Genomic DNA, 26273 nt, shown 5'->3' with positions numbered 1-26273 from the left:
GGATGTATTTTATTTCAGGCAAAAAATCTGGACGATCTTATCAAAGCTCATTCATCTTATGTTGAAAAGTTATATGACCGCTGTTTGCTAAGTCCAAAGGTATAGTGCAATTATAATATTACATTGTTGCATCACACAAACTGAGCTGATTCAGCCTTTGCATGTGGTACCAATTCCTTTTAGGCTTAGATGATTCCATGCATGTTTATCTTAGCAAACTCTGAGATGGTCTGCTGGTTTCATAACATAATATAATAATAATAGGGCATAGGTGATGATTACACACAGTACTGTAGGCATTTTGAACAAAGGTAAAAAATTTGGCTTGTTTTGTAAGTGAAACATGCCAAACAAAAAGCATTCTTAAAAGACATTAATGATAACCACAACAAGGCCACAACTTTCTCTTGTGACACAGCTAATTGCCAATTACTTCCCTCTTGCACTACTCATGACACATCACTCTTGTCACACCGCTTTTGACACTACACTCTTAGCTTGTCACACCACTTTTGTCACACTACTCTTGTCACATCACTCTTGTCATGCTACTTGTATCACACCACTCTTGTCACATCATTGCTGTCACACCTCTTTTGTCACACCTGTCAGCCTGTAGTCTCTCTTCCTCTGTCTTGTCACACCACTTGTGTCATACCGCTCTTATCGCACCACTCTTGTCACACTCCTCTTGTCACGTTACTCTTGTCACACCATTCGTGTCACATCACTAATGGCACACCACTCTTGTCACTCCTGCCGGTCTGTAGTCTTTCTTCCTCTGTCTTGTCACACCACTTGTGTCACATCTCTCTTGTCACACCGCTCTTATCACTCCACTCTTGTCACACTACCTCTTGTCACATTACTCTTGTCACACCACACGTGTCACCTAACTCTTGTCACACTACTCTTATCACACCACTCTTGTCACATTACTCTTGTCACACCACTCATGTCACATCACTGTTGTCACACCACTCTTGTCACATTACTCTTGTCACACTGCTCTTATCACACCACTCTTGCCATACTACCTCTTGTCACATTACTCTTGTCACACTGCTCTTATCACACCACTCTTGTTACATTACTCTTGTCTCACCACTCATGTCACATCACTGTTGTGACACCTCTCTTGTCACACCAGTCTTGTCACACCACTCTTGTCACATGACTCTTGTCAAACCACTCTTGTCACATTACTTTTGTCACACCACTCTTGTCACATCACTCTTGTCACACCACTTTTGTCACACCTGCCAGTCTGTAGTCTCTGTTCCTATGTCCTCCTACACTTGTCGTCTTTTAATCACTGTTAAGCTTGTTTTGTTTTCTCCATCAGGTTGTATATTTAAGAGAAGTCATTCTCAAGGTCCTTAATTTGGTTCTCTTGTTCCAGTCATATTGGGATAATGGTGCACAACACATGAGGTAGGCAAAAAGTTGAACTTATTTCAGGAGCAAAACAATTTGAGATCTTTTAATATAGCAAGACATAAATTTTTGGATCCTTAGTTGCAATTAATGCATTTAACTTTTATTGCTCTTTTCTCTTCCTTCAGTGTAGAAAAATTCAAGAAGATTGATGAGGAATTTACCAAGTGTAATACATTCCTTATTTCCTGTCTGGATAATATTGTCAAGAGAGGAGCATTTCCACACTGTGAGTTGAGTAGTGTAATTTTATAAATGTTAAAGTGAACCCATAGTCCATTTTTGGCTCAGACATTGAGGGTAGTCAGGCACTGAGGTTATATCCTTTGTAGCATGCTGGTGTTAGTAGTTGTTGCATTAGACACCACATGTGAGGGTTGGTGGTTCAAATCCTATCCTGTCCTGTTGTGTTTTTCCTTAGACAAGGAGCTTTGCCACACATTGTCTCTCTTCACCCAGATGCATAAATGGGTACCAGCAACTTACATAATAATAGTTTTTTAGTACATTAGGAGTGACCCTGCAATGTATTGGCATCTCGTCCAGGAAGGAACTTGTATTTAGGAACACTCTCAGTTACTGTTAGTAGCTTCATGCTACAGAAACTTGCTGTGTGGACCACCTGTCACTCTTGTATGACTGTACCCTTACCTTATGTAGCTGGAAGTGTCAGTTGTTCATGCAAGGGCAAAGTCTGAGTGACAGATTTGCAAACTACCTGTGTGAACAAAAATTTTAATGTTAGTGGTAACTTTAATAAGGCTACCATTCCATCCAAGGAGAAATAGTTAACAAATCAATTGAAGGGCTCCAGGCATACTCCATAACTCTAACACAGAAGATGTAATCTAATAATCGGATCACTCTATCAGAACGCATAACCAGCACCGTGCTTTGGTTCGCTTGTTTCATCGTCTCGACAAACAAAAGGTTTCTTTTGTTCCTTGATCAACAAACGATATCCACAAGGGCCTGACAGCAGAAACTTGGTATTTTGCAAACATTATTCCTTGAAAATGAAGCAGAAATCAGTGCAAAAAAATACAGAGCAATGTTTATTAACTGAAATGAAGTCTACATGCTAAATTTCAGTTTCTTTTGAGCAAACGCCAAAAATGACCAAAAATCCAGGAGGACATTCTTGCCCGCAGCCCTTCAATTGGTATCCTGCAGTTTCTCTTTAGAACTGTAAAGGTTTAATCTTGTGATATGGTGTGAATTGTTCACTAAGGAACATTCTCACTTTTTGTCATTTTACTTTAATTGTTTCAGTGGAATCCTTGGCTTTTGCATTATCCTCGTCTCCGAGTCTTCCATCTGCCAGTTAAATGCAAAATCTGGTGACGTAGTACCTACATTGTAGGGTTATGCTGTACAAGCTGTGAAAGTGTTAAATGCCTTAAACAGTCTCTTCATGGGCAGTTGAACATCTGCTAACACACCCCGCCTACTGTTTGGAGGAAAACATTAATACACAGCTGCTACAGTATTGTCCAAAAGTGAAAAAGACAAGACACCTCTATTAAATGGCTGCCTGATAATTTTTCCAAACGTGGCCAGTTTGAAAGGTCATGCTGAATTTAAGTTCACCATGAAAGAGGTTGACAGTGATCATTAGACAAAATATAAGGCCTATACAAAATTGTTAAGTAACTCAAGAAAATGTAAGGCCTAAAACACAGTGCAATGTTTTTGTCCAACCATGAAATTGAGAAATGGACATACCAATGTGGATGATGAAGTGGGCACACACTGCAATTTTATTGTGTACAATGTTGCACCACATGCCAGGACATTTGCCTTTGAACAAGACTGTTGTTTGTGGCCAGAAGTCTCTCTTCTTCATGTGCCAGGCAGTAAGAGAGAGAGAGAGAGAGAGAGGGCCTCAAGACACTCGACTTGTTTAGCTTTCAGATTTATGTTGGAATAACTGCTGTTTGGGATCTCAAAATGAGGACTACTGAGACACAATGATGGTTGCTTGTTGAATGAGCTTTGTGCAAAGCAGAAGCCTCGCTTTGGAGTGGACAAAAAAAACTTGACAAAAAGTAGGAATTGAAGGACCCCTCCCTCAGTCTAATTTTTGTCTGGGAGACAGGTGACTCTTTTTAATTTACTCCCTCGCTCCCTGGAACATTAAAAGAAGAGATGCTTGGAACAAGGTTGCAGCTGGCTATTACGGCTGACAACTACAATTACAATGAAGAATGTCTGCTATTTTGAGTTAGAAAAATGGCTGAAGACAACAAGAAGAATGAAAGGAGACTTTTTTAATTAATTCTGCATACAAATACAGACATGATCTTTCATTACTGTTTACATTTCACCCGGCTTACATATACTACTACAGCGAAACCCCGCTTTATGGACACCCACTTAAGGACAGTGCTTACTTTTGTTACTGTGCATACATTCTGCGCATCTTGAGATAGTCAGGTTTCCTAAGGTTAGTGCCTACTATACAGGGACATTTTTGTGCTGTTCAAAACTATGCGGAGAAAGCAGAACTTAGCAAGTTTTTTTGGTATCCAAGAAGAAAATTGGGGTAACCATGCATTTTTCAGAGATAATAAAGCTTCAATTTGGAACACCATACATTGCTTTATATTTTACTGCTTTTTAGAATAATTGTCACTTAAAGGGGTAGTATCATGGGGTTTTTGATTTTTTTTTTCATTAAAAATGATGAAATAAGACCTTCAATCAGCTGCCAAATAATTCTGGAATGACGAGAGGAAAGAAATCAGCTCAATTCTTGAAAGGAACAACTTGTGATCTGTTCTAACATATTTTCGAAAAAAAAATGCAAGAACTTGTAAAAGATTAGCCTAACATTTTTCAAGTTTCAGTCCATATCGGCCTACTCTGTCTCTGTCCAGAGGCACTAATTGACAGTTTTATTGCACTGGCGTGATAATTTATAACAAACTTGACAATTATTTCTTTGTTTCTGCTGACAGACACACGTGTTCAGGTTTTGAAATGACAGCAAATTTGCGTGATACTTCCCCTTTAATTATCTCCAAAAAATGTGTGGTTACCCCCAATTTTCTTTTTGGATTTCAATAGACCTTGCTAATATCTGCTTTCCCCGCATAGTCATAAATTACACAAAAATGCTTTTTTATTAGTACATGTAGGCACGCTGTCCATAATAACAGGGTTTCACTGTACTAACAGCAGTGCATACTAGTTGCATATTACATACATGTAAATTCTGTTTCTTGCCTTATTCATAGTAAATACTACTATAATTATTATACAGTATTAACAGATTAAATCAGTTATGAATAACATGCCCCACTGGGTCTCCTTACTGCTTAGTTAGTATCCTAGCGGCCTTTTTAATTTACAGCTGCTTCAAATTTTACTTATTCCTCTGACGAGAAACATTGTGCATGTAAATAATTTTCTGGTCTGCTAAGTTGTCAGCGCTTTTGACAGCTTTCAAGCAACACTAGATTCCTTATCAGTGGATAGTAGTGTAATTATTATTTGAAAATGCTCCTTGAGAGAATGTAATATAATTTATTGGAGTGTTATGTGCTCTGTACAGAATGTTATCCTGTTGCATTGTACAGTTTGTAAATAAACAGAATTCAAAAGATTTTAGTTTATGGTTATAACAATGTGATTTACATAATTATATTTTAATATAAATATAACAAACTCAGTTACAAATTAAAATTACTTTGCAACTAAAGAAAACTGTAGACTCTAGAATAATTATTTCTTGAATGTTGCTTGTAATGGGAAACAAAACCAATCAAATACGAGACAAATAAACTGCAAGGTGGCTCATGCTTTTTGATCATGCTCTGATTGAATGTAGAGCAATAAACATTCAAGAAATATTTCTTAGTGTTAACTGTTTTCTTAGTCTGCAATAAGCTCAAAATATCCATCACACTGGATATTGCTGGAATATTCAAAAACTCTCTTCACCCAAATAAGTGAGCACTGTGCTAATTACATGTACTTCTGAAAACCTGGAAAACTTTTTTACATCTTTCACAACACACCCTCTACTTATCATGATTATCCTACAGTCTGCTTGTAAGGAGAAAAAAATCTGGTCTCTTATCTACTTTGTAGCCTTCTAACAAAATTATGTAGACTATTACAGTCTTTTTACATCTTTCACAACACCCCCTCTAATGATCGTAATCTTCCTACAATCTGCTTTTAAGGAGAAATATTTGGGTCTCTTATTTTCTAGCCTTGCAATAGTTGAATTATAGGGATGTGAAATTAAGGGTCATAACGCCTCAGTATACCAGGAGTTTCACCTCATGGCCATTTTGGCCAATCTGAGTTCTTTTTTAAGTTCAATTTACTGTTCTCAAAACAATGTGTGTGCATCAACATCAATATTTTTCAAAATTAATGGCCACTCCACATTCTACAAATTTACTTAAGTTGTAGTTGCTAACACACTGAGACAAATTTGTAACATGGCTAAAATTAATCAACTTTTACAATGAATACCTTTAAGACTTTAAAGTATCCTGCTTTAAAATAAATTCCCATTTAATGACATGTACTGGTACCGATGGCAAGTGACAAAAAGTGGTTTAGTACATGTAAATATACGTTGACAGTTGTTTCTGATCAAGGGCAAGGTCACAGATGTTGAAATATCGACTTGTGTTTTTTTCTTTACATGTATCAACATCCATACATAAGACAACATCAGGACTGAACAAGCTTGGCAGAAATGATATAAATAACACTGGCTGCATATAAGAGTGACCACGCGCTAAAAAAACATGACCTTATTTGGTAACAAACGTGACATGGTTTGTTAACAAACATTTGAAACAAATTTGACTGGCAGTCACATGGCAGCTGTGATGCTTAGATAAGCTTAAAAATTATTTTTGACTGTCTTCAAAGTTTGAACAAAAATGTGCTCAATTTTTGTTACAATAAATTTTCTAGTGTTGGAAAAATACATTTCACTCATTGGCAAACATGTTAGTAAAACAAATTTGTTTGTGGTTGGCAGTTTTGATGCAACAGATTGCCTAACATTCACTCAGATTCAAATGTGTCATGACAAAACATGTTGCCTTTGTTGACGAAACATACATTGGTCCCATGGTCTCTCATACATGCAACTGATGGTATTTTAGTATTTTCTTGTTTATCTGAGACAGCAATCTTTGGAAAGGTAACAAATAAAACTAGTTGAACAACTTATCTAAATTAATAATATTTGCCCTTGGACTCTGACTAACTTTCATGAAACAAGATTTCTGCAAACTGACCCCCAGAATCGTTTGTTCCATTTGGACTGGTCTGACTCGTGAACCTGAAATGGATGCCGTCACACTCGACAACACCCAACCCACTTGAACCGTACCATGAGCTTGTGCCTGAAATCATAGCACAAATTTGATATTGAACATTCTCTTGCAAGGGTACAAGGTGGTCAAAAAGGATGTCAAAGCCGTAATAACCGTTAGTTTTTTCTGCGTCAGTCATAAAGGAGCCCTCCACCGAATGCAATTCTTGATTATTTCTTTCCTGCATTAATGAGTATAACTTGAGAGAAACATCATATGCAAACCCCCGGCTCCCAAACAAGCGGACCCCACCAATGAAAACAGGAGCATCTACTGAAAATACCAAGCCATCAGCTATGCCGCTGGAGTAACCCCACCCATGACTGACCAGGGGGAATCTCTTACAGCGTGAAAATGCACGAGGAGAGACAAACTTCCTTGGCCGTTTGATGAATTTAAGGCCAGTAACTGATACTGCGCTGAACCACATGAATAATTCGGTAATCTCATCCTTGGACAGTACACCAGACTGGGGTACCTTCCCTGCAAACTCTGCCTGGGTCATTAATGGGAAGCGAATGCCGTTTACAACTTCCTCGCCTGTTACCTCCCTTTTGTTTTCCTTTGTGGGCTCAAGATCTTTTCTCTGACATTCCGCAACCGCCCAGCGATCAATAGCTTCAAAGAGCTCAATCTCGTGAATTGCAAGACCATCTCGTCTAATAATTTCCAGAAGCAGATCTTTAGTTATGCACGGGAATGTTTCTGATTTCATGGCCTCTTGAGCGCTCGTATCCACGACTTCCCAACAACGATCCACAAGTTCTTTGTCCTCAAACTTCTTTGCGTGAGGCAAGATATCGAACACGTTTTCAGGAGAAAGATTCTCGGTCAAGAAATTCATGCAGACGACCTCCAATTCAGGAACAATGAACTTCTTGGCTAAGTACGAGACTTGCATGACGGAACTTCCAGTAAGACTAAGGTGAACTTCATCGCAGTAAATAAACCGAAGGAACTCAAGAAAACTTTCAGCATCGCAGTCAGGAAGCACGATTTTGTTCTTACTCTCTGCTAATTCGCCGAAAAACATGGCAAAAAACACAGGACTGCTTATAGCGAGCAAAAACTTGTGTGCTGCGAAGACAACTTCCGTACCAGACATATCTCTTGCCACAAACTCAACATCGCTCATAAGCGAGTTGTTGAGCATGTACTTAACTCGTTCTCTTACAGTCTTTCTCTTTGCCTGCCATCCCTGATCTTCGTTAGACGCCATGAGAAATTTTAAATGTTTAAAACACGGTAAGTTGGACTTCTGCCTTCTGCCCTCTTCAAAAAGCGAAAATGAAAACGAGAACGCTTAGAGTCTTCAGTTCCTTTAGCCAGCGGTTGGCGACCAACCGCTGGCCAAAGAGCCTGAGGACTCTGGGTACGACCGGATTTTCTCGTTTTTCAACACCTTCGTTCCCAGAGCCACTCCACTCCTTGGGACGGGAAGAGAAGAGACCCTAGGAACGAGGTGGGGTGAGCGGTGACTATCACGTAAGTTACGCGCAATCTGATTGGCTACCGATAGACGGGACCTGTGTACCCAATCAGGAACTGGCCAATCTTTGAAAATGGCTTCCATGATCCACATCGCGTTTTCGTGAAGTTTCTGAAGACGACACAGACGGAAGGTTTTACAAAGTTCTACTCCAGAGAAAACCAAGAAAGCCACAAATTATGGAATGAAGATTTATAAGGGCAACTGGGGAAAATTTTCCAAAAAGAAATGTTTATTTTTATCTAAAACCAACAACAAAATATGCGCACGTTGTAAGTAAATAAAACAAAGTTGTCGAAGAAGAGTTCTTATTTTGTTTAAGACTGGTTTTCAACCCAAAAAGAAGTTACAACACCCATTGAACAACAAACCAAGGCCGAATTAAATACTGAGTAGCTTTGTTGTAATGATGAATGAACATTACAAATGGCCAGTCTGTCAGAGCGCGCTCGATTTAGCACGTATCACCGTTGCGCAAATGTATCAAACTTGACGAAATATTTTTTGTTTGTTTGTTTGTTTATTTGTTTGATAGGTCGATCAGTGGGGTATGTAAAAACAATTAGATGACTTTTCGAACTTACCGTCTGATTGTTAAATACAACCAGTATATGTCATGATATCCAGCGGTATTGTTACATTTTATTGTTGCCTAGTAACACTCGGTACATGCGCAGTGCGTATTACAAGAGAACCATGTGCTTTAGCCTAATGGCGGACTTTGTAAGCTTTTGTTGTGTTTATTAAATAAACGTTTGTGAGATTTCAAGACAGTATATTTTCAGTATATTGTTGTTTGTGACAATCCAAACATTTCCAGTTACAACGCAACCTGTTAGCTTTAAGTTGGGGAAATCTTTGTGGGCCGGGGCGGTTGTTAAACAAAGTTCACTAAGAGAGAGCAGTTGTGAAGATTGAGGCGACTCTAAGACAAGTAGTTGATGTAGAAACGACTAGAAAAGCATTTATTTATTTCATTAAAATGACTAAATTGAGTCAGGCACATCATACCTTATAATAGTTAGACTTCTCCCAAAAAACTGACCCTGCGTTTGTAAGCCATGACAATAAAGTGTTTTGTTTCCCTGCCATCGCCAAAGTGGGTTGGTTGCAGGTTCGCCTGGCCAAGGAATATTCACGGTGATACTATTTATAAGGCACGTGACTCTCCGATCTACATATCAATTGAGACGACTTTTCGCTATCGAGATGTGAAACAGTAATGTTGGGAAACGTACTTAGGTCCTGGGCTATGGAGTAATTCAACTGCCAAAGGAGAGATCTTGTGTTAATTCAAAAAGGTTTTTTGTCATATATTAAAAAAAAAGTCATTTGACAACAGTTGTAGTGACGTCATCTTTGCAATGGCAAGTTGTAACTCCGTAAGTTTTATTATTTTCTTTTCAGTTTGACTTTTTAAGCCAGGTTGTTTGTGCCAAAAACATGAGTGCTAAAGCTATAAAGGAAATTCCTGAAGGTAAATTTTCGTTTTCTTACAAGAACATGACAGCAAAAGTCGACTTATTTGTGTCAAAAGCTAAAACTTGGATAGGCTGAAATTATTCACGGCGTCCAAGTGCTTACACCTTCCTACAACTTCTTCCAACAAAAGATAACCGAACAGAGCAATCGCCCTTTTAATAGGAGGAAGAAACAGGTCGAATCATAGTTGGCAGACCAATTTATGATCAATCCAGTGGAAGAAATTACCGATAAAAATCTGCGAGTCAGCGAGCCATGCGAGCCAAGGTGTGAGCCATGCGAGCCGTGCGAGCCATGCGAGCCGTGCGAGCCATGCGAGCCATGCGAGTCACGCGAGTCATGCGAGCCATAGTATAAATGTTAAGAATTTTTATTTGCTGTATTTACATTCACATAACTGATAAGAACAAGAACAAGAGCATCGGAACAAGATGAATAACATCGCAATATTTAATTCTTACAGTGGGACAACGCAAACCATCATATTTCAGTCTTTTGTTAATTGACACGCCAGGACTGATTGTCAGTGTCATTCCAATCTTGTAAGGTATGAATGAGTACTCAAAGATGAGCGAAGTCAATATTGTCGCACTAAATCCAATTTGAATAAAAGCAGCGTAACAGAAGCATTTGCCGTCAGCTGGTGGGTCGAATGCTATTTCGAAACCAGCCTCTTACACTCTAGTGGCGAGTTTTGAAGAAAGACTTGACTAAGGGAAAGGACAACCACATGCAGCAGTCAGCCAACCGACAGAGTTCTGATAACTCTGATTCTCTACTAAAGACCAAACCTGTTAAAATGGCGCGATTTACTCACCATTCTTGACGCCAACACACGGAGATCGAAGTGCTGTTCTTTTCTTTTTTTTTCTTGAATGAAGTTCCACGTGGATATCAATGAATGACATGTGTCAATAGATACCTATTCGAGTAGCGGTGCAGCCGTATGTTTTTCTCCGTTTTTTTTTTCTGAAGTGTTGAACCTTAATAAATTCTTTGCGTATTGTTTTTATTTTTTTGCGCATCTTGGGCGATTTTGAATAGGCAAAATGCTCTCGAAAATTATAACAAAAACGAAAAAAAAAAAAAAAAAACAAAGAAAAAAATTCGTCCAAAATTTTCTCACGCGAATGTAAATAAAACAAATAAAAATTCTGAACATTTGCACTGTGGCTCGCATGACTCGCATGACTCGCGTGACTCGCATGGCTCGCACGGTGGCTCGCATGGCTCGCTGGCTCGCAGATTTCGCAGACCCGAAGTATTAAGTGCCGGCAAAGTAGCAGTCAAACATGGAGCATGGAACAGTATCGTTAAAAGTCGTGAGCCAAAAGCATGAAGGATCACCAGGCAGAAGGAGGGGGAAAATGGACTGTCGTTTAACCTTGTGCATGCATGCCAAATAATATTATTTAATTAGGAGGAAAGTTCTTCTGTTAAGTTAGCTTGCAGCATGCTAACTAAACAGAAGAATATTATTTGATTTCCTACTCATTAGCTTAGCACTTGGTTTACATGCGAATCTGCATTTCTTATAATTATGTAGTCAAGTATCATCTTGTAATTAATTACAATTAATAATTATGTTCTTTTGCAGGCTCCTTAGCCAGTGAACATTATCATTGATGGTTCTTGTCAGAAGCTCTACAATCTGGTTTTCCTTTTCCTTTTGAAAGTGAAACAGGCCAAATGGAGTCTGGATGAACTGAGATTTTCAGGTATTCAATTGTGTTGTTTGTTTCAATTGTTTGTTTGTTTTTGGATTTTTTTTTTAAGATGCAGCCTGCTTAAAGAGTCAACAGGGGAGTAAAGCAAATGAAAAATGGACAGAAAATCTCTTGTAAAGAACTCAACTGATAATCTGATATTCTGAACTTCTGTAACCTGCAGTTATACAGTACTGCTTAAAACCGTTTGTGCATTTTTTTTTTCTGAAGATACCTAGGCCTGCTGATTGGGATGATATAATTGGGGGCATGCAATTAAACAGTTAATTCAGTTTAAAACACAGCAAGTGGTTCCACAAACTCTTGTTAACTTGTAGTGATGTTGAAACTGTAGTTAAGCCAGTTGGGCTCAAATTGGCATTTTAATGATCGGGAGTTTCCAAGTTTAACGGCTTTGAACAATTCTTTTTTAATGATATTATTTTGTGTATAACAAGAGAAATTTCTAGTCTGCATTCTTGGGCATTCGTCAGCTTGCATTTTTCACCTTTTATACGGAAAAGAATCTTTTCATTCAGGAAAGTAAGATTTAAGTTGCTCACATTATCAAACCATTTCAAGATATCAGTGCAGATTGAGAACGTAACAGGACAGTCTAAAAAAACAGCTTTGAATTATGCAAACCCTACGGTACATACAGTAAAACGTTATTGTTAAAAAGATATTCCTTTAATTTTTATAAGACCTTCAAGATGACAAACGACTGCAGGAAAAAAGTGATACCAGTGACGAGGAAGAAACTGAAACTAAACCTGAGACAACAGTGGCACCTGACCAGGAAGTGCTGCACAAAATGTTTGTGTTTAGGTTCAAGTTGATGCAGTTTATCAACAGCATTCATAATCACTTTATGACAAGGGTGAGTTTGGCATCATCAACATCCAAAGTTTCTTTATACGTCTGTGGATTTAGTGAATGTCTTAGTCAGCTACAATACCTCTCATGCTTGTAAAGAGATCCAACAGTCTTGTGGCACTCTAAGGGTGTACAGGGACCTCAAGCTATCTGCCAAAGACTAGAATAATGTAAAAGACAACTGAAGTACATTTATAGTGCTTTTGACAGATAAACATTCCGGAGAAATGTAATTCTTAGGTTTTTATGTATTTAAGAAACTAAGATGTCCATCTTAAGGAGGTATTCCTCCTAGAGAGGTGTCCATCTTGTACAGGCATCAGTTTAAGAGACGGACCCAGCTTACAGAGGTGTCAATTTAAAGAAGGCACTCATCACACAGAGGTACGAAACTTAGAGAAACCCTAAGAAGGGTTCCATGACCATGATTTTAGAGTGGTGTCCATCACAGAGGTGTTCATCTAAACGCGCTGTTACACTGGGCAATTTTTCTTCCAACTTGTCTCAATATTGTTGCAACACAAGTTGCATAAATCATTGCCTAGTGGAACATGCCCTGAAGTAAACATGTCTCACAATTTTTTTGTTGCTGCAATCATTGCAAGAAGTAGAAATCAGTTCTACTTCATGCGACAGTGACTGCAACAAAAACGTTGCAAGGGATGTTGATTTCAGGGCATGTTACACCAGGCAACGATCCCTGCAACTTGTGTCACAACGGCACAACAAAATTGTAAGAAAAATTGCCTAGCGCCTTGAGGAAGGTAATGATTGGTGTATCTGGTTTAGATGGATATCTTTCTTACAGAGGTCATCTGCCATAGAAAGGGGACTGTATCATAAGGAAGTATCCATGTTAGAGAAGCATGTATTGTATAGACTGAGGTGTCTACTTTAGATTTACTTGTCTTTGTTAGAGAGGGGTCTATTAGGAAGAAGTCAATGAAAAGTTGACTTTGTTTCTTCATATCTTACGTGATAGATATTGCATTCAACTGGCTTGGAGTCTCAAGAGGCTTTAGATCAGGTATTGTACAAATTCAACCTCCTGCACACTAGGAATCCAGTTGGTTAACGACATAATGATTGAAGTTAACATCTAGGATGCTTTTGTTGCAGGCAAAAAACCTGGATGATCTCATCAAAGCTCATTCATCTTACGTTGAAAAATTATATGACCGCTGCTTGCTAAGTCCAAAGGTATAGTGCAAGAAACTGTCATTACACTGTTGACATAATTATCATAGGAATTAGGCTGATTCAACCTTTGTATGTAGTGCTAGTTCTTTTCAGGCTGAAATGATACCATGCATGTTAATCTTAGTAAAAACTCTGAGATGGTCCGCTGGTTTAATAACATGACATAATTATACAAATTCAAAGGGTTGTTGGAAAAGGGCTTACTTATGGATCAACAACTTTGATTAAATATGCCCAGTAGGTCAAATATTTGGCTTGTTTTTGTAAGTGAAACATGTACAAAAAAAGAGTTCTTAAAAGACATTAATGATAAATAAATATATTTCAACCCACATCATTATCATTGCCATCTCTGTCTTTGCTCACTGTGCCAGTGGGCACATATCAAGTCCACACCTTTCTCTTGTGACACAACTCTGCCCCTGCTTCCCTCTTCCACTACTTATGTCACATCACTCTTGTCACGCCACTTTTGACACTGCACTCTTAGCTTGTCACACCACTTTTGTCACACTACTCTTGTCATGCTGGCACTCTTATCATGCTACTTGTATCACACCACTCTTGTCACACCACTCATGTCACATCACTGTTGTCACACCTCTGTTGTCACACCTGCCAGTCTGTAGTCTCTCTTCCTCTGTCTTGTCACACCACTCGTGTCACATCACTCTTGTCACACCGCTCTTATCACACCACTCTTGTCACACTCCTCTTGTCACCTTACTCTTGTCACACCATTCGTGTCACATCACTGTTGTCACACCACTCTCGTCACACCTGCCAGTCTGTAGTCTCTCTTCCTCTGTCTCGTCACACCACTCGTGTTACATCTCTCTTGTCACACCACTCTTATCACACCACTCTTGTTACACTACCTCGTCACACCACTCGTGTCACATAACTCGTCACACCGCTCTTATCACACCTCTCTTTACATTACTCTTGTCACACCACTCATGTCACATCGCTGTTGTCACACCTCTCTTGTCACATTACTCTTGTCACACCACTCATGTCACATCACTGTTGTCACACCTCTCTTTTCACATTACACTTGTCACACCAGTCTTGTCACAGCACTCTTGTCACATCACTCTTGTCACACCACTTTTGTCACACCACTCAGGTCACACTTGCCAGTCTGTAGTCTCTCTTCCTCTGTCCTCCTACACTTACCATCTGTTAATCACTGTTGAGCTTGTTTTGTTTTCTCCATCAGGTTGTATATTTAAGAGAAGTCATTCTCAAGGTCCTTAATTTGGTTCTCTTGTTCCAGTCATATTGGGATAATGGTGCACAACACATGAGGTAGGCAAAAAAGTGAATTCATTTCATGAACAAAACAATTTAAGTTCTTTTAATATAGCAAGACAGTTACAGTTAGTGCATTTGACTTTTATTTCTCTTTTCTCTTCCTTTAGTGCAGACAAATTCAAGAAGATTGATGAGGAGTTTACCAAGTGCAATACATTCCTTATTTCCTGTCTAGATAATATTGTCAAACGAGGAGCATTTCCACACTGTGAGTGGAGTAGCTTAATTTTATAAATTATCATCTAAGTGAACCCATAGTCCGTTTTTGGCTCAGGCATTGAGGTTAGCCTTTGTAGTTGTTACATAATTTGGACACCAAATGTGAGGGTTAGTGGTTCAAGGCCTATCCTCTCCTGTTGTGTTGTTTCTCTAGACAAGGAACTTTGTTGCACATTGTCTCCCTTTACCCAGGTGTGTAAATGGGTACCAGCAACTTACAATAGTAGGACTGACCCTGCGATGTATTGGCATCTGGTCCAGGAAGGAGTATTTAGCAACACTCTCAGTTACTGTAGCTTCATGGTACTGACATAAACTTGCTGTGTGGGCTACCTGTCACTCTTGTGTGACAGTACCCTTACCTTGTATAGCTGGAAGTGTCAGCTGTTCATGCAAGGGCAGAGTCTGAGTGACATTTGGACCACCTGTCGCTGTTGTGTGACTGTACCCTTACCTTGTGTAGCTGGAAGTGTCAGTTGTTCATGCAAGGGCAGAGTCTGAGTGACAGATTTGCAAACTACCTGTGTGAACAAAAATTTTAATGTTAGTGGTAACCTTGCTAAGGCTACCATTCCATCCAAGGAGAAATAGTTAACAAATCAATTGAAGGGTTCCAGGCATAAATATTCCGTAACTCGAACCCATAAGCCATGATCTGATTAGCACATCACTCTATCAGGACGAATAACCAGCAGCTTGCTTTGGTTCGCTGGTTTCATTGTCTCAACAAACAAAAGCTTTCTTTTGTTTCTTGATCAACAAACAACTTCCAAAAGGCGCTGACAGCAGAAACTTGGTTTTTTGCATCGTTATTTCTCAAAAATGAAGCGGAAACCAGCGGAAAAAAATACAGAGCAATGTTTATTTAAGGGACTATGTCACCTCAGGCGCATGTGCGCGTTGATGAGAAGCACTTTGAAATCGTGGTCCCAATTTTTTCAATACCATCAGAGAGTTCAGGATGCTGTTTTCATCTGTTTCAACTGCGTTTATCTAATATCGGAAAGTTAGCTGAATTTATTATGTACAAATGTTCCTTAGTTATTACAGAAGTGGTTTGTTGCAATATTTTTCTAAGTTTTTGCAATGGTGGAAAAACAAAACTTGCCTGACGAGCTGTATGCAGCCAGACTCTACTGTGCATGTGCCCCAACTGACATAGTACCTTTAACTGAAATGAAGTCTACATGCTAAATTTCAGTTACTTTTGAGCAAACCGAAAAACGACTAAAAATCCAGGAGGACGTTCTTGCCCGGAGCCCTTTAATTGGTATCCCTGCAGTTTCTACTTAGAACTGTAAAGGTTTAATCTTGTGATATTGTGTGAATTGTTCAAACATTTTCACTTTTTGTTATATTTTTTACTTTAATTGTTGCAGTGGAATCCTTGGCTTTTGCATTATCCTCGTCCCCGAGTCTTCCATCTGCCAGTTAACATGCAAATCTGGTGATGCAGTACCTACATTGCAGGATCATGCCGTGCCAGCTGTAAAAGCGTTATGCCTTAAACAGTCTCTTCATGGAAAGTTGAACATCTGCTCACACACCCTGCTTACTGCTGGTGCGAAACCCCAATACACAGCTGCTTCTGTATTGTCCAAAAGTGAAGAAGACTAAATGGCTGCCTGATAATGGTTCCAAGTATGGTCAGTTTGGAAGGTTCTGCTGTACTGTCATTCACCATGAAAGAGGTTGACAGTGATCATTAGACAAAATGTAAGGCCTATACAAAATTGTTAAGTAACTCAAGAAAATGTAAGGCCTAAAACACAGTGCATTATTATTGTGTTCAATCATGAAATTGATGAATGGACAATAGACCCCTCCCTCAGCCTAATTTTTGTCTGGGAGACAGGTGACCAGCCCCAACCTGGGTCTCTCTCTCTATTGCTCCCTGGAACATTAAAAGAAGAGATGCTTGGAACGAGGTTGCAGCTGGCTATCACGGCTGACAACTACAATTACAATGAAGAATGTCTGCTGTTTTGAGTTAGAAAAATGGCTGAAGACAACAAGAAGAATGAAAGGAGACTTTTTTAATTAATTATGCATACAAATACAGACATAATCTTTCATTACTGTTTACAGCTCACTTGGCCTGCATATACTACTACAGCGAAACCCAGCTTTTTGGACACCCACTTAAGGACGGTGCCTACTTTTGCTACTGCGCATACATTCTGCACATCTCGAAATACTCGGGTTTCCCAAGGGTGATGCCTACTAATACAGGGATATTTTTGCACAGTTTAAAACTATGTGGAGAAAGCAGAACTGAGCAAGGTTTTTTGGTATCCAAAAAGAAAAGTTGGGGTAACCATGCATTTTTCAGAGATAATAAAGGTTCAATTTGGAAAAAGGCCATACATTGCTTTATATTTTACTGCTTTTTAGAATAATCTCCAAAAAATGTGTGGTTACCCCCAATTGTCTTTTTGGATTTCAATAGACCTTGCTAATATCTGCTTTCCCCGCAAAGTCATAAATTACACAAGAATGCTTCTTTATTAGTACATGTAGGCACGCTGTCCATGATAACAGGGTTTGACTGTACTAACAGCAGTGCATATTAAGTTACATATTACATACATGTAAATTATGTTTCTTGCAATACTTATAGTAAATACTACTATAATTATTATACAGTATTAACAGATTAAATCAGGTATGAATAACATGCCCCACTGGGTCTCCTAACTACAATGTACTTACTTGTAGTTAGTATTCAAGTGACCTTTTTAATTTACAACTGCTTCAAATTTTACTTATTTCTCTGACGAGAAACATTGTGCATGAAAATAATTTTCTGGTCTGCTAAGTTAACAGGGCTTTTGACAGCTTTCGAGCAATACTAGATTCCTTATCAGTGGATAGTAGTGTAATTATTATTTGAAAATGCTCCTTGAGAGATTGTAATATACTTTATTGGAGTGTTATGTGGTCTGTACAGAACGTTATCCTGTTACATTGTACAGTTTGTAAATAAACAGAATTCAAAACATTTTAGACTCCTTTAGTTTATGGTTATAACAATGTGATTTACTTTATTATATTTTAACCATAAATATAACAAACTCAGTTACAAATTAAAATTACTGTGCAACCAAAGAAAACTGTAGACTCTAGAATAATTATTTCTTGAATATTAGTTGTAAATGGGAAAGAAAACCAATCAAATACGAGATAAATAAACTGCAACATTGCTTGTGTTTTTTGATCATGCTCTGATTGAATGTAGAACAATAAACATTCCAGAAATAGTTCTTAGTGTTAACCGTTAATCTTATATTAGTCTGATAATAAGCTCAAAATATCCATCACACTGAATACTGCTGGAAATATTCATGAACTTTCTTCACCCAAATAAGTGAGCACTGTGTTAGTTACATGTACTTTGAAAATCTGGAAGACTTTTTACATCTTTTGCAACACACCCTCTACTTATCATGATCATCCTACAGTCTGCTTGTAACTTGGAGAAAAAAAACTGGTCTCTTATCTACTAAGTAGCCTTCGAACATAATTATGTAGACTATTACAGTCTTTTAACATCTTTCTCAACACACCCTCTACTTATCATGATTATCCTACAGTCTGCTTGTAAGGAGAAAAAATCTGGTCTCTTATAGATTTAGTAGCCCTCTTACATAATTATGCAGACTATAACAGACTTTTTACATCTTTCTCAACACACCCTCTACTTATCATGATTATCCTACAGTCTGCTTGTAAGGAGAAAAAATCTGGTCTCTTATAGACTTAGTAGCCTTCTAACATAATTATGCAGACTACTAGTCTTTTTACATCTTTCACAACACCCCCTCTACTGATCATAATCATCCTACAATCTGCTTTTTAGAAGAAATATTTGGGTCTCTTATTTTCCAATAATTGTATTATAGGGATGTGAAATTAAGGGTCATAATACCTCAGTATACCAAGAGCTTCACCGCATGGCCATTTTGGCCAATCTGAGCTCTTTTTTAGTTCAATTTACCGTACTCAAAACAATGTGTGAGCATCAACATCAATACTCGCCCTAATACTATTACTAATACTAATACTTTTCAAAATTAATGGCCAATCTACATTCTAAAAAATTACCAAAGTTTTGGTTGCTTACACACTGAGACAAAAATGTAACATGGCTAAAATTAATCAACTTCTACAAGGAACACCTTGAGACTTTAAAGTATCCTGCTTTAAAATAAATACCTAGTTAATGACATGTACCGGTATCGATGGCAAGTGACAAAAAGTGGTTTAGTACATGCAAATATCTATTGACAGTTGTTTCTGATCAAGGGCAAGGTCACAGATATTGAAATATTGACTTGTACTTTTTTTCTTTACATGCATCCACATACATGCATAAGACAACATCTGGACTGAACAAGCTTGACAGAAATGATATAAATACCACTAGCTACATATGAAAGTGACCACGCACTAAAACAACATGACCTTATTTGGCAACAAACATGACATGGTTTGTTAATGAACATTTGAAACAAATTTGACTAGCAGTCACATGGCAGCTTTGATGCTTAGACAAGCTTAAAAATTATTTTTGACTGTCTTCAAAGTTTGAATGAAACTGTGCTCAATTTTTGTTACAATAAAATTTTCTAGTGTTTGAAAAAACATTTCACTCCTTGGGAAACATGTTAGTAAAACAAATTTGTTTGTGGTCGGCAGTTTTGATGCAACAGAGGGCCTAACATTCATTCAGATTCAAATGCTTTATGGCAAAACATGTTGCCTTTGTTGACGAAACATACCAAGTTTCGTACCCAATTAAATCACAATGTTTGGTCCCATGGTCTCTATTACATGCAACTGATGGTATTTTAGTGTTTTTTGTTTATCTGACACAGCAATGTTTGGAAAGGTAACAAATAAAATTAGTTGTATAACTTCTCTAAATGAATTTGTCCTTGGACTCTGACTAACTTTCGTGAAACAAGATTTCTGCAAACTGACCCCCAGAATCATTTGTTCCATTTGGACTGGTCTGACTCGTGAACCTGAAATGGATGCCGTCACACTCGACAACACCCAACCCACTTGAACCATACCATGAACTTGTGCCTGAAATCATAGCACAAATTTGGTATTGAACATTCTCTTGCAAGGGTACAAGGTGGTCAAAAAGGATGTCAAAGCCATAATAACCGTTAGTTTTTTCTGCGTCAGTCATAAAGGAGCCCTCCACCGAATGTAATTCTTGATTATTTCTTTCCTGCATTAATGAGTATAACTTGAGAGAAACATCATATGCAAACCCCCGGCTCCCAAACAAGCGAACCCCACCAATGAAAACAGGAGCATCTACTGAAAATACCAAGCCATCAGCTATGCCGCTGGAGTAACCCCACCCATGACTGACCAGGGGGAATCTCTTACAGCGTGAAAATGCACGAGGAGAGACAAACTTTCTTGGCCGTTTGATGAATTTAAGGCCAGTAACTGATACTGTGCTGAACCACATGAATAATTCGATGATCTCGTCCTTGGACAGTACACCAGACTGGGGTACCTTCCCTGCAAACTCTGCCTGGGTCATTAATGGGAAGCGAATGCTGTTTACAATTTCCTCGCCTGTTACCTCCCTTTTGTTTTCCTTTGTGGGCTCAAGATCTTTTCTCTGACATTCTGCAACCGCCCAGCGATCAATAGCTTCAAAGAGCTCAATCTCGTGAATTGCAAGACCATCTCGTTTAATAATTTCCAGAAGCAGATCTTTCGTTATGCACGGGAATGTTTCTGATTTCATGGCCTCTTGAGCGCTCGTATCCACGACTTCCCAACAACGATCCACAAGTTCCTTGTCTTCAAACTTCTTTGCGTGAGGCAAGATATCGAACACGTTTTCAGGAGAAAGATTCTCGGTCAAGAAATTCATGCAGACGACCTCCAATTCAGGAACAATGTACTTCTTGGCTAAGTACGAGACTTGCATGACGGAACTTCCAGTAAGGTGAACTTCATCGCAGTAAATAAACCGAAGGAACTCAAGAAAACTTTCAGCATCGCAGTCAGGAAGCACGATTTTGTTCTTACTCTCTGCTAATTCGCCGAAAAACATGGCAAAAAACACAGGACTGCTTATAGCGAGCAAAAACTTGTGTGCTGCGAAGACAACTTCCGTACCAGACATATCTCTTGCCACAAACTCAACATCGCTCAAAAGCGAGTTGTTGAGCATGTACTTAACTCGTTCTCGTACAGTCTTTCTCTTTGCCTGCCATCCCTGATCTTCGTTAGACGCCATGAGAAATTTTAAATGTTTAAAACACGGTAAGTTGGACTTCTGCCCTCTTCAAAAAGCGAAAATGAAAACGAGAACGCTTAGAGTCTTCAGTTCCTTTAGCCAGCGGTTGGCGACCAACCGCTGGCCAAAGAGCCTGAGGACTCTGGATTTTCCCGTTTTTCAACACCTTCGTTCATAGAGCCACTCCACGCCTTGGGACGGGAAGAGAAGAGACCCTAGGAACGAGGTGGGGTGAGCGGTGACTATGAAGGTAGATCCTGGACAAAATGTTCGACTCGTCGTTTCGTTATGGCGTTTCATCGTTTCCGCACGTCGATACTTCTAGTCGAGTCGTTGTTTTCCGAGTTCGACGCGGCGATTTGCCAGTTCGACTCGGCGTTCTAGGAAGTCGACTCATCGCTTCGTGAGTTCGTCTCGTCATCTTGTCAGTTCGACTCGTCGTTTTACGAGTTCGACTCATCACGAACCACATCGGTTCGTCGTTGTTTGTCGTTTTGCCGTTTCGTCGTCTCGTTATTGCGTTTCATCGTTTCGTTATGTCGTTTCGTCGTTTCGACTCGTCCACTCCGAGAGGCTATAATTCGATGTACATTACATGAATTATTACTCGATTCTATGCACTTATACATGACGTATTTATCCATAATTTGCTCTCTGCCGACTGGAAATGGATTCTTTAAAGAGATACTTACGCCGCAGCATAGAATTCGTCTTGAATTGAGTGAATGATCGTTTTCATGAAAGTGAGAATGGAATTGGGTATCTGGTAACACACCTTGACAGAGTTTTGTATATTCTAGCACATGCATCTTTGTTATTTACAGGGCGTATCTAATCGATATTTTCGATACTCAATAGAAATCGATCGTAATCGATAATAATCAATCGAATAATATCGAAAATCGATATATATCGATCGCTCGTTTTCTTGTGATTATCGATTTTGATCGATTTTTGTAATTAGCTTTCGATTTTATCGATTTGTTCGAAAATAGACGAAGATCGTGTCGATTTACTTTCGTCAAGTGTTTATTTCTAGCGCCTAGTTGATCCTCGCCAGAACGAATCCCCAGCTCACTCGAACTAATTAACAGCAGTCCATATAAATTCAATTAACATCCTCTTAACATTTTATTGAAGTTTGACTATCGGAGTTTACGATTACGAGGTAAGAAAGTTTTCACGTCCGCCTAAGGAGCAGCTTTCACCCTTTTTGTTTACGCATGTTTTTTACTACCGATTTTCATCGATGTGATAAGAAAGTTTGTGATTATTGATTTCGATCGATTAAATCAACTAATTAATCGACAAATATCGAGTATTATCGAGTAATATCGATTAATCGATTAGATTTTCGATGATCGATTTCGATCGATTAGATACGCCCTGTTATTTAACATCCCCCTTCAGCTGAAATGTTTGTTGCAAGGAGCTCATCAAATGTTTGTTGTTCTTGGTGGTGATGATAACTCATTACACAACCGTCTCATGCTGTCTCGAATACGATCCCATTGAACATTATGACCTCTTCCACGAAGGTGTCCACGCATGTTCCCAATTACCCACATCTGGGAAAGGTCGTCAGAACTTCTGAGCTTTTGAACACTGAAATTGATAGGCAAGGCTTTTAATAGGAACTGACACCAACTAAGAGCCTCACCCCTTCCCCTTTCAAAAATCGATTATCAATCTACCATTGTGTTGACAACATAATTTGTTATAGAGCACACTGTATTACAATGAAGCTGAATCATTCCTTATTCACTAACATGGAAAATCCTCAGCAAGTGTATTGTCCTTTTTTACGTACTTATCATGGAGCATCAGGCTATATTCATTTTATTCAACAGCCTTGCATACACATGTATTTGCAATGATACAAATGGGATGATATGTTCTTACCCATATTAACAGTATTAAGTGGCCAGAAATTTTTCAATAATGTAGTGCTTTGGCAACAGCTGTGAAGGAGATGTTAATCTGTGACCTACAGCTGCTGTTTTGCTATTCAGTGATTTTTTTGTTCCACAACTTGTGCTAATATCTAGCCAGCCCCTGTAAAGCAGTCCACCCCTGTTAAGTGGCCTCTTGGCATTTACCTAAGGGACTGCTGCTTAATTAATGGAACGAAAGTTCAACAGATTTCTTTCTGTTATAGGACTGGTTTACTTTGCCTAGGTGACCCTTGCATAGTATTCTCACTGTCTGTAAAACATACATGTAGCATCACATTCTTTCATTGAAAATCTGCACTACATTTCTATGGAGTAAAAACAGAGTCATCGGTTTGACTCCCAATAGCTACAGTACGGGAGAAACTTAAAGATATTTTCTTCTGAGTATTGGTACTCCAATATTTCATTTTTTTAAGTTACATGCCTGTGACATTGGCTGAAAATACATTATTAATACATGTAATTACATGTACAAAAATATAAATCTGCAGATATTTCAACTACAACATACATCATAAAACCTCGGATAACAAATAACACCTGATCAATATGTCATTATATTGCTAATTTGAACGTTTGAAATTGGTAATGTTGTTAAGGGGTATTGTTAATCTCTCACTTATCATGACACTTTGTAAGCTCCTGGAAATAGCATTTAGCATCATGTATGCACATGAATATAATGCAGGCATTGGAATCCCAAATATGATAATGGAAGAATTGATACTTACATAAGATCATCCAATTCTGCCTCGGTTAGAGAACTGTGTTTTTCAAAGCGGAGTTGATAGTCAATGATACGTCGTCGGATCGTCTTGGAAGACACGCAAAAAAGTCGAGCAATTTGTTCAGGAGTAAAATTGTTCGCAAGGTATTGTTCCAGAAGTTCTCTAGGAATGTCTATGCTGGGGCGACCCCTGCATCCTGTAAACTTAAACAACCGCCTATGTAACGAGTTGTCATCACCACCAAGAACAACAAACATTTGATGAGCTCGAGCTCTTTGCAACAAACATCCCAGCTGAGGGGGAATGTATTAACACGTGCTAGAATATACAAAACTCTGTCAAGGTGTGTTACCAGATACCCAATTCCATTCTCACTTTCATGAAAACGATCATTCACTCAATTCAAGACGAATTCTATGCTGCGGCGTAACTATCTCTTCAAAGAATCCATTTTCAGTCGACAGAGAGCAAATTACGGATAAATACGTCATGTATAAGTGCATGGAATCAAGTAACACTTCATGTAATGTACGTCGAACTATAGCCTCTCTGAGTGGACGAGTCGAAACGATGAAACGCCATAACGAAACGACGAAACGGCAAAACGACAAAGGACGACGAACCGATGTGGTCAGTGATGAGTCGAACTCGTAAAACGACGAGTCGAACTGACAAGATGACGAGACGAACTCACGAAGCGATGAGTCGACTTCCTAGAACGCCGAGTCGAACTGGAAATTTGACGAGTCGAACTCGGAAAACAACGACTCGACTAGAAGTATCGGCGTGCGGAAACGATGAAACGCCATAACGAAACGACGAGTCGAACATTTTGTCCAGGATCTACCTTCATAGGTGACTATCACGTAAACGCGCAATCTGATTGGCTACCGATAGACGGGACCCAGGAACTGGCCAATCTTTAAAAATGGCTTCCACATCGCGTTTTCGTGAAGTTTCTGAAGACGAAACAGACGGAAGGTTTTACAAAGTTCTACTCCAGAGAAAACCAAGAAAGCCACAAATTATGGAATGAAGATTTATAAGGGCAACTGGGGAAAATTTTCCAAAAAGAAATGTTTATTTTTATCTAAAACCAACAACAAATTATGCGCACGTCGTAAGTAAATAAAACAAAGTTGTCGAAGAAGAGTTCTTATTTTGTTTTAGACTGGTTTTCAACCCAAAAAGAAGTTACAACACCCATTAAACAACAAACCAAGGCCGAATTAAATACTGAGTAGATTTGTTTTAATGATGAATGAACATTACAAATGGCCAGTCTGTCAGAGCGCGCTAGATTTAGCACGCATCACTGTTGCGCAAATGTATCAAGCTTTACGAAATATTTTTTGTTTGTTTGTTTGTTTATTTGTTTGATAGGTCGATCAGTGGGGTATGTTAAAACAATTAGATGACTTTTCGAACTTACCGTCTGTTAAATACAACCAGTATATGTCATGATATTCAGCGATATTATTACATTTCATTGTTGCCTAGTAACACTCGGTACATGCGCAGTGTCGTATTACAAGAGAACCATGTGGTTTAGCCTAATGGCGGACTTTGTAAGCTTTGTTGTGTTTATTAAATAAACTTTTGTGAGATTTCAAGACAGTATATTTTCAGTATATTGCTGTTTGTGACAATCCAAACAATTCCAGTTACGATGCAACCTGAAAGCTTTAAGTTGGGGAAATCTTTGTGGGCCGGGGCGGTTGTTAAACAAAGTTCACTAAGAGAGAGCAGTTGTGAAGATTGAGGCGACTCTAAGACATGTAGTTGATGTAGAAACGACTAGAAAAGCATTTATTTATTTATTTAAAATGACTAAATTGAGTCAAGCACATCATACCTTATAATAGTTAGACTTCTCCCAAAAAACTGACCCTGCGTTTGTAAGCCATGACAATAAAGTGTTTTGTTTCCCTGCCATCGCCAAAGTGGGTTGGTTGCAGGTTCGCCTGGCCAAGGAATATTCACGGTGATACTATTTATAAGGTACGTGACTCTCCGATCTACATATCAATTGAGACGACTTTTCGCTATCGAGATGTGAAACAGTAATGTTGGGAAACGTACTTAGGTCCTGGGCTATGGAGTAATTCAACTGCCAAAGGAGAGATCTTGTGTTAATTCAAAAAGGTTTTTTGTCATATATTAGAAAAAGTCATTTGACAACAGTTGTAGTGACGTCATCTTTGCAATGGCAAGTTGTAACTCCGTAAGTTTTATTATTTTC

General features: G+C 38.7%; 5 protein-coding genes across 8 annotated transcripts in view; 2 read left to right on the top strand and 3 right to left on the bottom strand.

Moving 5' to 3' along the window:
- The window catches only part of LOC146480782 (gamma-tubulin complex component 5-like), a 36926-nt gene extending 21546 nt beyond the window's left edge, over positions 1 to 15380 (top strand). For 2 of the 3 annotated variants that reach the window (XM_085109112.1, XM_085109111.1), the window contains exons 32-35: positions 19 to 99; positions 1346 to 1434; positions 1566 to 1666; positions 2710 to 3716. In XM_085109112.1, the coding sequence (XP_084965238.1) occupies positions 19 to 99; positions 1346 to 1434; positions 1566 to 1666; positions 2710 to 2765 (327 nt within the window). In that variant the 3' untranslated portion in view covers positions 2766 to 3716. Of the gene's footprint in view, positions 1 to 18; positions 100 to 1345; positions 1435 to 1565; positions 1754 to 2709; positions 3717 to 15137 lie in introns of those variants that run through there. The other variant, XR_014864592.1, reaches the window with a different exon arrangement.
- LOC146480783 (BTB/POZ domain-containing protein 6-like) lies at positions 3688 to 8103 on the bottom strand. The gene has a single exon (XM_085109114.1). It carries the CDS (start codon positions 8002 to 8004, stop codon positions 6673 to 6675), a length of 1332 nt encoding a protein of 443 aa, XP_084965240.1. The 5' UTR covers positions 8005 to 8103; the 3' UTR covers positions 3688 to 6672.
- On the top strand, positions 11359 to 16887 carry LOC146480781 (gamma-tubulin complex component 5-like). The gene is made up of 7 exons (XM_085109117.1): positions 11359 to 11474; positions 12167 to 12342; positions 13321 to 13365; positions 13458 to 13538; positions 14761 to 14849; positions 14963 to 15063; positions 16454 to 16887. Exons 2-7 carry the CDS (start codon positions 12277 to 12279, stop codon positions 16507 to 16509), a joined length of 438 nt encoding a protein of 145 aa, XP_084965243.1. The 5' UTR covers positions 11359 to 11474; positions 12167 to 12276; the 3' UTR covers positions 16510 to 16887.
- A 203-nt stretch (positions 16888 to 17090) lies between these two features.
- On the bottom strand, positions 17091 to 21413 carry LOC146480780 (BTB/POZ domain-containing protein 6-like). Of its 2 annotated transcripts, none has more exons than XM_085109115.1 (2): positions 18736 to 21413; positions 17091 to 18476 (listed from the first exon to the last, which is right to left on the bottom strand). In XM_085109115.1, exon 1 carries the CDS (start codon positions 21346 to 21348, stop codon positions 20023 to 20025), a length of 1326 nt encoding a protein of 441 aa, XP_084965241.1. In that variant the 5' UTR covers positions 21349 to 21413; the 3' UTR covers positions 17091 to 18476; positions 18736 to 20022. The 2 variants fall into 2 exon arrangements, with proteins under 2 accessions (XP_084965241.1, XP_084965242.1); XM_085109116.1 differs by having other exon boundaries at positions 17091 to 19648; positions 19915 to 21413.
- A 180-nt stretch (positions 21414 to 21593) lies between these two features.
- On the bottom strand, positions 21594 to 24881 carry LOC146480779 (uncharacterized). The gene is made up of 2 exons (XM_085109043.1): positions 24035 to 24881; positions 21594 to 22953 (listed from the first exon to the last, which is right to left on the bottom strand). Exons 1-2 carry the CDS (start codon positions 24286 to 24288, stop codon positions 22785 to 22787), a joined length of 423 nt encoding a protein of 140 aa, XP_084965169.1. The 5' UTR covers positions 24289 to 24881; the 3' UTR covers positions 21594 to 22784.
- Between the last annotated feature and the right edge of the window lie 1392 nt (positions 24882 to 26273).

This window comes from Pavona decussata, unplaced genomic scaffold (genome assembly GCF_977016875.1).
Source record: "Pavona decussata unplaced genomic scaffold, jaPavDecu1.1 SCAFFOLD_52, whole genome shotgun sequence".
Classification (NCBI taxonomy): Eukaryota; Metazoa; Cnidaria; class Anthozoa; order Scleractinia; family Agariciidae; genus Pavona; species Pavona decussata.
Note: the sequence above shows the minus strand (reverse complement) of the source record. Positions and strands in the feature narration are given on the sequence as shown.